The sequence below is a fragment of the Mobula hypostoma genome, chromosome 2, assembly GCF_963921235.1.
Source record: "Mobula hypostoma chromosome 2, sMobHyp1.1, whole genome shotgun sequence".
NCBI lineage: Eukaryota > Metazoa > Chordata > Chondrichthyes > Myliobatiformes > Myliobatidae > Mobula > Mobula hypostoma.
In genome coordinates this window covers 194,302,119-194,316,532 of record NC_086098.1, presented here as the reverse complement: position 1 = coordinate 194,316,532, position 14,414 = coordinate 194,302,119, and the positions used below count along the sequence as shown (strand labels likewise).

The 14,414-nt window shown below is 39.7% G+C and overlaps 1 protein-coding gene across 1 annotated transcript in view; it reads right to left on the bottom strand.

The window, feature by feature from the left end:
* tcea2 (transcription elongation factor A (SII), 2) overlaps positions 1-14,414 on the bottom strand; it is a 61,251-nt gene that overhangs the window by 31,905 nt on the left and 14,932 nt on the right. The window contains exons 4-5 of the mRNA XM_063041332.1: positions 1,586-1,673; positions 301-431 (exon numbers count right to left, since the gene is read on the bottom strand). Of these exons, the coding sequence (XP_062897402.1) occupies positions 301-431; positions 1,586-1,673 (219 nt within the window). The remainder of the gene's footprint in view (positions 1-300; positions 432-1,585; positions 1,674-14,414) is intronic.

Below are 14,414 nucleotides of genomic sequence, written 5' to 3'. Positions count from 1 at the left end.
ACCAGGTGTTTGCCATGTTTCCCTTCAACTTATTGGGGACCTAGTTCCTGCAGTCCCTTTAAGTTTCCTGAGTTCAATAGAAAATTAATACAGTATAATATTAATTTCATTTTAATTCCAATTTCAATATATTAATTACACCCAATGGTCTTAAGAATACGCAGGTCTGGAAACGTCATAGACCCAAGCATGCCATAGATTTAATGTGCACTATATTCAGAGGTCTCCTTTATCAATCCTAACCGCTATAGCTTCAATGAGCTTGGTCACAGAACTTGGTTGCTCTAAGTATTTACTCACTGTCTGTTTGGAGAGCAGCTGACAACAATTCTCTACATTTGTTACGGACAGTATCACTGGTGACAGGAACTGGTGGAAACGTTGTCATCTTTGGAGTCGTAGGTGTCCTTGGTTCTGGTTTCTTACAGGAGCTACAAAAGACAGAGGACATTCATTTGATAAATATTCTTCGTCAAAAAAATGTGCAAAACTACTAACAATTTATAGAATAAAATCCTATTCCTATTCAATTTAATAGTCCCACACAAAAAAAAATCCAAGTCTCCATCCATTTGGATGTTATACCACAAGTATACGAAATGTACAAGAGTTGACTAAGGGCTGAATAAAAATGGTAGATCTGCTTATGAACATCCTTCAAGATTATTTAAAATCCAACCTATAGAAATCTTTTATCTTCTTACAGAAAATGATTACATATCACAGGCCAGCCTCAGGTAACAAATGTGGTGTGCTCTTACAGATGTACATAAGTTGGTTTTGTCCACAAGTTAAAATACACACAGATTTACTCAATGTGGTAATCATATCTGCATGATGTTCTAACAAATAACATGAAAAGCGCACATAAATGATAAGAAAGTACCATTACTAATAAGATATAGGAAACCAGTTCTGCCATAAGGGTGAACATTTCTATGCACATTGGACTTTTGAATTCAATAGTATTGTAAGAGCACAACTGCATGTAGGAGCATCTGTAAGTCAGTCATTTATAACCCAGGGACAGCCTGTAAATAATTTTCTTCCTGAATTTAAAAAAAACTTTCAAAATTATACAAATATTATCCATTCTACATTTTAAAAAAAACTAGAAATTGCTATCATCCTCCGAAACAATGATTTCTATCCCTCTCTATGCATCCTTCCTTCCCCAAGTTTAAAACACTGGCTCATGCAAAGAAAATCAGAACAGATATCTTCACTTTTAATTGATCAACAAGTGCTGTTCAGAGTAAAGGAAATAAGTTACTGCCACATTTAATTTGGTGAAGCACTGAAATATCAGATCCTTGGAGACCAGCCAACAGAAATAAACTGACAACATTAAAGAGCAAAATTTAGAAATTTTGTAGCTTAACTTAGTATTTACTCTGCTACAAATTATTACCACTGAAACTTCTAATAGCTAACTACGGAAAAACATTTATCAGACAGACTGTGATCAGTTACTTATATTCCAGATAGCAGAAATTAACCATATTCTGACCATAGAAAAAAAATAACAATTGTTTAATTTAATGTATCTGTATTAAAGGACTTAAAACAAAATATCTGAAATGACCTTTGCTCTGTGGAATCTGAACTGTTTTTTGAGGACGATGAACATCCTTTTTTCTTATCCTCAGCATCTTTGTCTCCTGTTGGGCCATCTGCAAAGCATTGATTTAGGGGAAAAAAAAATCAATTACTGGATTCTGAATCTATTATACAACCCATTTAATATTTCTGGGCATAATGAACTTGGGATGATCACAACCCTACATTCAACGTGTCAAAAAATCAAATGTTTGCATCACTACATCTGTACCCTACACTACATCTGTACCCTAAACAGATGTAGATCTATATAGCAGATTAAAAGACATGACATATTTCTACTTCAGCTATTCAGAAATAGATTTGTATAAATTCGCTAGAAGTTCTGAGGGAAGTATTTACTTAATGTGACGAAAGAGGGTTACAAAGAGTACACATAGATTAAGATGTTAACTGTCCTGTGCTGGCACCAGTGGGATCAACAGTTGATCTGCCACCTGTCTTCAGGAGAAAGAGAGATAAGGAAGACAATGGAGCAGTATTTGGAAATGTTAATGAAGAGACGAGAGATTTTTAACCTGGCCCACAATACCCCTCGGTGGACATTTTGAGGTGCTGAAGGAAACAGTCGGCAGAATCATGAAAGAGGTTTACTGGCTGCACAGGAGGAAGGATGTTATTGATTATGGCAGACGCGAACTGAGACGGTCACAGGCTTTTAATATGCTAACAAACCTAGTCAGTGTTAGCGCGGAAATCAATGAAGCTAGGGTCTCCTTGATAAGGAAAAAAAACCATTTTGAAAAGATGGGTATGGTATCGACCAGATGGGAGAAGGCTATTTTTTTGGCCAGCTCTGCTGATAAGGTCTCTCCCTTAATCCCCGAACAAAGCGACTCTTTAGGAGAATTAATTAAACGGCTCGCACACTGTGTTTGATTGTCCCGAGGCAATGCAAAGAACTGGGACGTTGGGTGGTGTTTGTCACGCTAGGTCAGCCTAGTGAACAACACCCCTATAGAATGAGTAATTCAGTGACGAAAGGGCTAACGAACACAGAAGTGTATATTGGCAATGTAATACGGCTGTCCGAAGCCAGCTTGATAGTGAACCTCGAAAAAAGTGAGTTCGGCCACACGAAGGTCACTTATCTGGGAATTGTGGTAACACAGGGGCAGCTGGCAGCGATGCAAGCTAAGGTGCGGGCTATCTCTGACATCCCAACCCCGACAGACAAGAGGGCCCTCAGAAGGCTCTTGGAGATGGTGGGGTACTGTAGGAAGTTTTACAATAACTCTGCGGTTACTACCCCGCCCCTCCTACTAAGCCCTTGCGAGAGAAAACTAAGTCGGGATGGGACGACCCTTGTTATCGTGGTCCGGGACGAAACCCAATGAGAGGTTACACTGATCGCAATTCATCAGTGTTTTCGGCCACTATGAAGTTTGCTAAGTTGGAGCCTGGTTTAGGGGATTATTAATAACACATATAAAAGGAACGGAAAATGTGATTGCTGACTATGTCAGGTGTTGACAACTTAAAATTCTCTGTATTGGCCAAATAGCTGATGAAGATGTATATTTGTGTGTATCTAATAATGTATTCATGTTTGTAATTTTTACCCCGGTAAAAATCCTTAAAGGTGAGGGGTGTGATGAAAGAGGGTTACAAAGAGTACACATAGATTAAGATGTTAACTGTCCTGTGCTGGCACCAGTGGGATCAACAGTTGATCTGCCACCTGTCTTCAGGAGAAAGAGAGATAAAGAAGACAATGGAGCAGCATTTGGAAATGTTAATGAAGAGACGAGAGAGTTTAACGGAAGGAGACACGGTCTGAGAGCTGTCAAGATCGGCTCCTTTTTGAACCCTGAACTGTTTGAAGTGTGATGGACAGGCGATACCCCAGCATGGGGATAAAAAGGGACAGGTTCGCTAAGGCAACACACATGACACCACGAGGTAACGAGACCCTGGAAGCAGTGCGCCTCCCACAAGTTGGTGGGAGTTTTGGAGGGCTGGTCGCGGGACCAAGCCATAGACGCACAGGGTGGAAAGGTACGATCGGCGGGAACCTGGTGTGTGTCCGCCCTTGCCTGGGTGCCAGGTTCACTTCAGAGGAACGATCGTATCTGAAACGGAGGGGTCACAGTCAGTGACCTCAGAAGACATTACAAAGGGCTCGCCCGAAAGTTGACTGCGAAGAATATCGAAGGTCTGTGTGGAAGCCATTTTGAATATTCATTCGCTTTCGCTCTCTCTCTCCTCCCCCCCCCCCCCCACTGTCCACCGCCACGGCAGTGATTACTGTGAACTGAATTGAACTGAACTTTGCGTCACTTTGAAACTGGTCATTTACCCCTAGACGACGATAGAGCTTGATTGATCCTGTTATCCTAGTTCTGTGTACATGTGTGTTTATCATTGCTGAACTGTTGCATTTATTATCCTTTCGATTAGAGTACAGTGTTGCTTATTTCTTTAATAAAACTTCTTAGTTCCAGTAATCCAGACTCCAACTGAGTGATCTATTTCTGCTGGTTTGGCAACCCAGTTACGGGGTACGTAACATTAAATATTCAATTTCCCATGTCTATTAAAATAAAATGGCCAACCAGTCAGAATTGATTCCCATTAAGTCTAGATCAACAACCAGACATATAAAAAGTTTTGATTTACAAATCTACACTTCAAAATCAAACCTATCTCACACTAAAAAAAAAACCAGCTTTGAAAACTTTATTTTAAAATAAATACTAGAATATCTAACTTTAATGTATTCCAACTGGTCTCATGTTTACCACAGTGAACTCTCAAGTTAGCCAATTATAAATACTTTTGTAATATGACCTGCTGCAGATTAATCCAGTTTATTAACAAGCAACATGGCAGAAGTGAAAATTAAATAATCTGGATCTAGAAATATCTAATATTTAGAAGTCTGAAGTGATAGTTTGTTAAATTAAGATATTACAAGAGGATCAATTATTCATCTCATGGTAATATCCACTTTAGCTGCTGGAAATAAAACACTAACCTTAATAGGCGTTCTTTGGAAAGAAATTATCCAACCATCAATATTGAAGTTTACTATTTATAGAATTGTAGAAATTTACTGGAAAAGGCAGCCATTCTACCCATCACATTTATCCTAGCCAAGCAAATATCCAAGTGTCCACCTCAAAGAAAACAATCCTCGTCCAGCCAACCTTTCCTCATAACTAAAATTATTCAGCCTCCAATTTCTTCCAATTCCTAGTTCTACCATATTTTTCTTGGAAAACTGCAATCAGAAATGTACACATTACTCCTTTATTAAGACATAATTAGTGTTTACAGTTCTGGCATAAACACCCTACTCTTAGAAACAATGCCTCAACAAAAAAGCTATTGCACTAGTTACTGTAACCTCCTTTCCAACTTCTGCTTCCACCAGACACAACCGACCAACAAATGATGCAATAGCCACAGCTCTACACACATCTGGAGAAGAAGGATGCTTATGTGAGAATGCTGTTCTTGGACTGCAGTTCAGCATTCAACACCATAATTCCCTCCGATTCAACGAGAAGCTCAAAGACCTCGGCCTTCACTTTGCTTTGTGTAGCTGGATCCTGGACTTCTTGTCAGATTGCCGGCAGGTGGTAAGAGTGGGCTCCCTCACCTCTGCCCCTCTGACCCTCAACACAGGTGCCCCTCAGGGCTGTGGTACTAAGCCCCCTCCTTTGCTCTCTGTATACCCATGACTGTATCGCCACCCACAGCTCCAATCTGCTAATTAAATTTGCTTATAAAACTACACTGATTGGCCTAATCTCAAATAATAATGAGGCAGCTCAGACAGGAAGTCATCACCCTGACGCAGTGCTGTCAAGAAAACAACCTCTCCTCCAACGTCACAAAAACAAAGGAGCTGGTTGAGGACTACAGGAGGAATAGAGACAGGCTAACCCCTATGGACATCAATGGATCTGAAGTTGAGATGGTGAACAGGTTTAAGTTCCTTGGCATAAATATCACAGAGGATCTCACGTGGTCTGTACATACCCGCTGTATGGTGAAAAAGCCACAACAGCTCCTCTTTCACCTCAGACAGTTGAAGAAGTTTGGTATGGGCCCCTCAAATTCTTCTATAGAGGCACGATTGAGAGCATCGACTGGCTGCATCACTGCCTGGTATGGGAACTGTACTTCCCTCAATCGCAGGGCTCTGCAGAGTGTGGTGCGGACAGCCCAGCGCATCTATATATGTGAACTTCCCACTATTTAGGACACTTACAAAGACAGGTGTGGAAAAAGGGCCCGAAGGATCATTGGAGACACGAGTTACCCCAACCACAAACTGTTATAACTGCTACCATCTGGGAAATGGTACCGCAGTATGAAAGCCAGGACCAACAGGCTCCAGGACAGCTTCTTCCACCAGGTCATCAGATTGCTTAATTCATGCTGCCACTACTTTATTTCTATGTTATATTGACTATCCCATTGTACATAATATTTATTACGAATTGCTATAATTGCACATTTGAATGGAGATGTAATGTAAACATTTTTATTCCTCCTGTATTTGAAGGATGCAAGTAATAGTGTCAATTCAATTCATATGCATAGACAACCACTCCAAGATACAGTTCTTCAACCTATCACTTACCCTATCTAGAATCCCTAATTACATTGGGACAATTGCACATAAGCTAGTCCTAGTAAATCAATTTAACTATAGTTATTATTGTGTATTCTTTTGGCCACTCTTAGTTTAGTTTCCTAAAACTATTATAAACTTAAGATCTTATTCAATAAAACTCAGGTACATTCAGGGTCTGAGTTCTACTCTGGCACTTAGTTTTACAGTTTTTAGTCTTTCTCCCACCTGATCTCCCCTCCCCCCATTTGATTTTGCTATCTACAATTTAATACAATGCTTCCCTTTACCTTTTCCTATCTGCTTCTGAGCACCTACAGTACTGTGCAAGCCTTAGGCACATGTAAAAAAAATCCTGCAAACCAAATATAGTTTGAAAAATAATGAAATGAAAAGTTTCTAAATATCAGATAAATTACTAAAAAGTAGTAAACAGTAAAAGAAAAATTAAATCAAAATTTGGTGTGACCACCTTTTCTCTTAAAATTGCTTCATGCAGTTTTATAAGAAATATCAGCTGGTAGTTCTTTCCATGCTGCTTGGAAAACTTGCCACAATTCTTCTACAGACTTTAGCTTTCTCACCTGCTTCTGTCTCTCCAGGTAATCCCAGACAGCCCCAATAATGTTGAGATCAGGGCTCTGTGGAGACAAAACCATCTGTTGCAGAACTCTTGTACTTTTTTGCTGAAGATAGTATTTTTTTTTTTAAAAAGACCATAGCCATGTGTTTGGGGTCATTGTCCTGCTGCAGAATTAAGTTAGGACCAATCAGATTGCAGGATGGTTTGAGAATCTGCTTGTACTTCTCAGCATTGAGCATTCTATTAATCACCAACTCCATTTGCAGAAATGCAGCCCAGAACCAGTAGGGAACCTTTGCTGTGCCTCACTGTTCGCTGCAGACACCCATTCATGTAGCACTTTCCAGCTCTTCTACAGATAAACTGCCTCCTGTTTGAGCCAAAATGTTCAAATTTTGACTCAACAGTCCAGCGCACCTGCTGCCATTACTCAGCACCCCTAGCTTTTTGGCGGCAACTTTTCCAAGCCAATTCTGACTAGACATCTCTGGACTGTAGAGGGGTGTATTTGGGTTCCAGTAGTTTCTGAGAGTTAAGAGCCGATAACAGTACTAGACTTCTTCAGATTTAGAAGGGATTTGATGTACCTCTTGTCTGCTGCGCTCAATTTCCGTGGACAACCATTGGATTTCCGGTCCTCAACATTGCCTGTTTCTTTGTGCTTCTTCAAAAGAGCTTGGAGTACACATCTTGAAACTCCTGTCTGCTGCGAAATATCTGCTTGGGAGAGACCTTGGGAAGCAAGCATGGCAGAGCCTCTACTTCCTTAGGAATTTACAAAGATTCGGCATGACATCTAAAACCTTTAAAAACTGCCATAGATTTGTATTGGAGAGTTTACTGACTGGCGGCATCATAGCCTGGTATGGAAACACCCTACAAAATGCAGTGGATACATCCCAGTCCATCACAGGTAAAGCTCTCCCAACCATTGAACAAATCTACGTGAAACGCTACCACAGGAAAGCAGCATCCATCGTTAGGGACCTCTATCAGCCAGGACATGTTCTCTTTTTGCTGCTGCCATCAGGAAGAAAGTACAAGAGCCTCAGGACTCACACCGCCAGGTTCAGCAACAGTTACTATCTCTAAACCATCAGGCTCTTAAACCAAAGAGGATAACTTCACTCCACATCACTTGGCCCCATCATTGAAATGCTCCCACAACCAATGGACTCGTATTCAAGGACTCATCTCACGTTCAATATTTATTGTTTATTATTTATCATTTCTTTCTTTTTGTATTTGCACAGTTTAGTGTCTTCTGCATTCTGTTCAACGTCCAAGTCTTTCATGGATTCTGTAATGGTTATTATTCCACAGATTTACTGAGTATGCCCACAAGAAAATGAATCTCAGGGCTGTATATTGTGACATATATGTACTTAATAGGAAACTTTACTTTCAACTTTTAACCTTGCTGATGCAGGATGACCACTTTATGTCTTGTTCCTATGCTCACTCTTGCCACGGTGCAAGAATTGATGATTTGAAGGTTAAACTGTCACATCTGCCACACCCTTACCTTTCAGTTTGGTTGTCCTTTACCCACTTTGATTCCTTCTATACCCGTTTTAGTTTCAGTTAATCAGCTTAACTCATGCAACTCATTATGTCAATGATAATTAGCATCCCATTTGTTACAAATAAGAGAAAATCTGCAGATGCTGGAAATCTGAGCAACACACACAAAGTACTGGCCAGGCAGCATCAAGGAAAAGAGTACAGTCGACGTTTTGGGCCGAATCCCATTTGTTATCTTTGTTTAATCACGCTTTGGGCTATATGCCTAAAAAGTAATCAAGTTTTTAATTGAAAAGTGGTCTGTTTCTCAATATGTTACTTTCTTTAATGAAATACAAAAATTACATTTAAATTTTACAAAAACTAATGTTCGTAAATCTAACATTTGATCTTTACCACTGACACACTAATGCAGAAGACAAAAAACGTCCAAGACAAAAAACGTCCAAAACAAAAATCTCAAAAAATCTAGATTGCCTAAGACTTTCGCACAGTACTGTACAAATCTAATTTAGATGATCAAAAGGTATAAAATGTTAAAACATGTAAAATTATAGTATCTTATACTGACAAGAGGCCAAATACATTTGATTTCATGCCATAAAGGATTATCTAAATTTAATGTAAAAATTACCTATCAGAAACTTCACTTTCTTATGAATATTATGAATTAATGTCAGGCATCACACCTATACATTGGTTAAAAAACAATTTCCTAATAACCTAAAATATAGTAGCTAGACAACTATGGGATACATGAGCCATACTAGATGCCTATCAGACCTTCCACTAAATTTTTTTGGGACTCACTAGATCGCACCACTGTCATGGCACACAAAGAATTTACTCAAAGCTCATTTATCCTTCCCTGCAACATTCACCTCACAATATCAACATTTTCATCACTGAACAATTTTCATGCTGTTACCACTGAGACAAAAACAAATGTTGAAATGATTACACAGCAAAATTAAAGGGTGCTTTTAACATCATAACTATCTTCTGTTATATTGGCATTTTATTTGGAATAATGTACTTAATAAAGCAATCCAAAATTCAGTAATTTTATTCCTAGGATTCCTGTAACTGGTAATGGCAAATCACTTTTACCAGCTTTGTTTCATCCTCACACATCTGAGGATTTATCTGTTAAACTAACCTAACAAGTTCAAAATGATAACTGAAGTACTCAGTGTTTTGCCAATTTAAAAATCAAACTATTGTTAGCTTTTCATTGCTGTAATATTTATGGAAAGTAACATACATTAAAGGCCATGAAGTCAGGACACTTACTCAGAAATCAGATGTGGCTCATTGAAATGTATAAAATATTTTTTTTCAAATCACCATTTGTTCTCTAAAAATTAGCAAGATTTAACCAATCTGAACTGCATGCAGCTAGAGAAAACAAACTGCGGCAACTTAAAAACACGAGCAATTTTCAGAAAAAGGTCAAATTAACTCTACATGCACAGGGAGCCAGTTCAAAAATACTAGAAATTCTATTAACAATGATATGAGGGAATTTGTTTTGTTAAATTGAAAAAGAGAATCAAAAACCTGCACTTCCAAAACAGAAACGTAAAGATGTTGGAAATTGGTGTGTAAAACTGAGCTAATGTTTCATGTTGAAGATCCCTTCATCAGAACATAACAATAAAAGGGGCTTCCACCTGAAGTGTCAACTGTTTTTCTACAAATGCTGCAGGTCAGATTCATTGCTGAATGTCTCCAGCATCTTTGGTTTTCACTCAGAAATAGAAATTTTAAATAGAAATAGAAACTAATTCAACATCAGTTTTCCACAACTTGAAATTTGTATTCTCAACAAATTTGAGGAAATCATGAAATATTTCACTAATATCAAGCTTCTATTTAATTGATTTATAGTGAAATTTGTAAAACTCCATGATACATGTGATATCTATATCATAATCAAACGTCTTTTTCCATTTTCTAAAGTAAGATAATTAATTATATTTTAAGTTATGATAAATGAAATATTTTGAAAATAATTAGAGTCAGAGTCATAGAAAACTACAGCACAGAGACAGGCCTTTCGGAAATCTACGATGAGCCATTTGAAGTGGCTACTGCCATCGACTTGCACGGGGACCATAGCCCTCCATATCCCTACCATCCATGTACTTATCCAAACTTCTCAAAATGTTCAAATCAAGCTTGCATGCACCACTTGTGCTGGCAGCTTGTAGGACACACTTAGACCTTGAGTGAATAAGTTTCCCCTAATGTTCCCCTTAAACTTTTCACCTTTCACCCTCAACTCATGACCTCTAGTTGTAGTCCCACACCTCAGTGGAAAAAGCCTGCTTGAATTTTCTCTATCTATACCCCCCATAATGTTGTATACTTCTATCAAAACTCCTCTCAATATTCCATATTCCAAGAAATAAAGTCCTAACCTGTTCAGTCTTTCCTATAACCCCGGTCCTCCAGACCCAGCAGCATCCTTGTAAGTTTTTTCTATACTTTTGTCAGCCTTATTTACATCTTTCTGTAGGTAGGTAACCAAAATTGCACACAATACTCCAAATTAGGCCCCACCAACATCTTATACAACTTCAAAATAACATCCCATCTCCTGTACTCAGTACTTTGATTTATGAAGGCCAATGTGTCAAATGCAATCTTTACAACGCTATCTACTTGTACCGCCACTTTCAATGAATTATGGATCTGTATACCCAGATCCCTTTGTTCTCCAGCACTCCTCAGTGCCTTACTGTTCACCGTGTAAGATCTACCCTGGTTGGTCTGACCAAAGTGCAATACCTCCCACTTGTCTGCATTAAATTCCATCTGCCATTTTTCAGCCTATTATTCCAGATGATCCAGATCGCTCTGCAAGCCATGACAGCCTTCCTTGCTGTCCACTACACCCCGAAATCTTGGTGTTATCTGCAAATTTGCTGATCCAGTTAACCACATTATCATCCAGATGGTTGCTATAGATGACAAACAAACAATAGACCCAGCAGCAATCCTTGCAGCATTCCACTAGTCACAGGCCTCCCACTAGTCACAGGCCTCCCACCAGACAGGCAACCATCTACTACCACTCTGGCTTCTCCCACAAAACCAATGTCTAATCAAATTTCCTACCTCATCCTGATGCCAAGCAAGTGAACCTTCTTGACCAACCTCCCAAGTGGGACCTTGTCAAATGCCTTGCTGAAGTCCATGCAGACAACATCCACTGCCTCACTTTCATCAACTTTCCTGGAAACTTCCTTGAAGAACTCAAAGATTGGTTAGGCATGACCTACCATGCATAAAGCCATGCTGACTATCCTTAATCAGTCCACATCCATCCAAATACTCATTTATCCGGTGGCCTAAGAATACCTTGCAAAAATTTTCCTACTACCGATGTCAGGCTCACTGGCCTATAATTTCCTGGTTTATTTTTTAGAAGCTTTCTTAAACAGCTGAACAGCACTGACCATTCTCCAATCCTCCAGCACCTCACCTCTCGCTAAGGCTGATTTAAATATTTCTGCTAGGGTCCCGGCAATTTCTGTACTTGCCTCCTGCAGGGTCTGAGAGAACAGCTTTTCAGGCTCTGGGGATCTGTCCACTCTAATTTGCCTCAAGACAGCAAACAATTCCTCCTCTGTAATCTGTATAGGATCTATTAAGTTAATGCCATTTTGCCTTAATTCTTTAGACTTTCTGTCCACCTCCTGAGTAAATACTGATGCATTTAAGCTCTCCCCATGTTTTTAGGTTCCACACATCTATTACCATTCTGATCTTCCAGAGGAACAACTTTGTCCCTTGCATTCCTTTTGCTTTTAACATATCTGTAGAATCCCTTAGGATTCTCCTTCATCTTGTCTGCTAAAGCAACCTCATGTTTTCTTTAGCCCTCCAGATTTCTTTCTCAAGTGTTCTCTTGCATTTTTTTTATACTCTGTAAGTACCTCATTTGTTTCTGCCTGCCTATGTCGTACCTGCAATGCATTTCCTTTCTTTTAAAACCCAGGCCTCAACATTTCTTGAAAATCAAGATTTCCTAAACCTGTAATGTTTACCTTTTATTCTGACAGGCGCACGGAAGCATTGTACTCTCAAGATTTCACGTCTGAAGGCCTCCCACTTACTAAGTGCACCTTTGAAAACAGCTTGTTCCAATCAACATTTGCCAGATCCTTACTGATACCATCAAAATTGGCCTTTCTCCAATTTAAAATCTCAACCCAAGGATCAGACCTATCCTTTTCCATAATTACCTTAAAACTAACAGCATCTTCTATGCAGTGGTGTGCTGGGCAACTGTATCAACACGGGTGATCCTAACAGGCTCAATAAACTGATTAGAAAGGTTGGCTCTGTTACGGGAGTCAAACTGGACACACTGGACGTTGCGGTAGAATAAAGGACCCTACAGAAATTCCTGGAAAATGTTTCTCATCCTCTGCATGCAACCTTGGCTGAACAGAGCAGCACTTTTATTAATAGACTAAGAAAATTGCACTACTCCAAAGAGCGCTGTATGAGGTCATTCTTACCCTCGGCCATTAGGCTCTATAATGAGTCAACCTATAGCCAGGGAAGTGAGGACCCCCCACCCCCGTTAGAGAGTTTGAAGTAATTTGTTTTATTCTTTCTTACTTCTCTTCTAATATGCTACTGTGACACTGTAATTTCCTTTGGGATCAATAAAATAATCTATTATGACCACTAGATGCAAAGTGCTCCCCAACACAAATTTCTGTCACCCGCCCTCTCTCATTCCCTAATAGAAGATCTAGTATTGCACTCTCTCTACTTGGGACTTCTATGTACTGATTAAGGCAACTTTCCTGAACACATTTGACAATCTCTATCTTATCTAATCCTTTTACAGTATGAAAGTCCCAGTCAATATGAGGAAAGTTAAAATCACTCATCACAATCTTTATTGACACACTATACCATTCATAAAAGCTTACAAGGTGATCTTCCCCCCACCCCCCCCACCCACATTACACAGAGGGCTTTATTTCCAGAAGACCGTAACAAGCCTTTGTGCACGTCAAGAAAAAAACATGGAAAACAATTTACTTTTCCCCCATATAAATTCCATGAGTGAATTTTATTCTGTACCTCAATTTTTTTGGTTGGGATTTGCCAATTCTGCAATAGTGAATTTCTATTATCCTTACAGATCACAACCCTGGAAGTCCTGTGCTTTAACTTAGCACCTAACTCCCTGAACTCACTTTGCAGAACTTCGTCACTCTTCCTACCCATGTCACTGGTACCTATATGGACCCTCCCACTTATGAATCCTGAGGACTTGATCCAAAATATCCCAGATGGCAACATACCATCCAGGAATCTCATTCCCCAAAGTAATTAATCCCATATCACCACAGCTCACCACGTACCTTCTGAGTCACAGAGCCAGATCAGTGCCAGTGACCTGACTGCTGTGACTTTCTTCTACTAGGTCAGCCTGCCAACAGTATCCAAAGCTGTTGAGGGATGGCCACAGGTGCTGTGCACTGGCTGTTTAACCCCTTTCCTCTTCCTGACAGGCATCCAATTTCCTGTGTCTTGCACCTTTGGTGTAACTACCTCTCTAACAGCCTCCCAAATAATCTGGAATCTGGAATCATTCAATTCAGCTCCAACGCCTTAATGCAAAGTGTTAGGAGCTGCAGCTGGATGCACTTCTCACAGGTTTTGATACGAGGGATCTCCTTGCCTTCCGACATCCCACAAGAGAAGCATTCACAATATTGCCTGGCATTACTGCTATTCCTAACTGAGCAACTGTAAAGACAGAAAACAACAAACTATGGGGATGAAAAGAAAAACTCCACCTACAGTTTTTCTGCCTTCTCTGACTGAAGCCTCGAAGCACTAAAGCCTCAAAATATCCACTAACTCCAACGGCCGCTCTGCTTATCCTCCTTACTTTAATATATGGAGAGTTGGAAAATGGCATATTCTGACGACCAAATCAGTGGCAGGAGCAGACCACAACAACAAGGTTTCTCACAGGTCGGTGACGCCTGTTTAAAAGGAAGAGTTTCGCAGGCGTTCAGGCTCATTCCCACTGCCCAATCAGCAGCAGAAGCAGCTTGTTTAAAA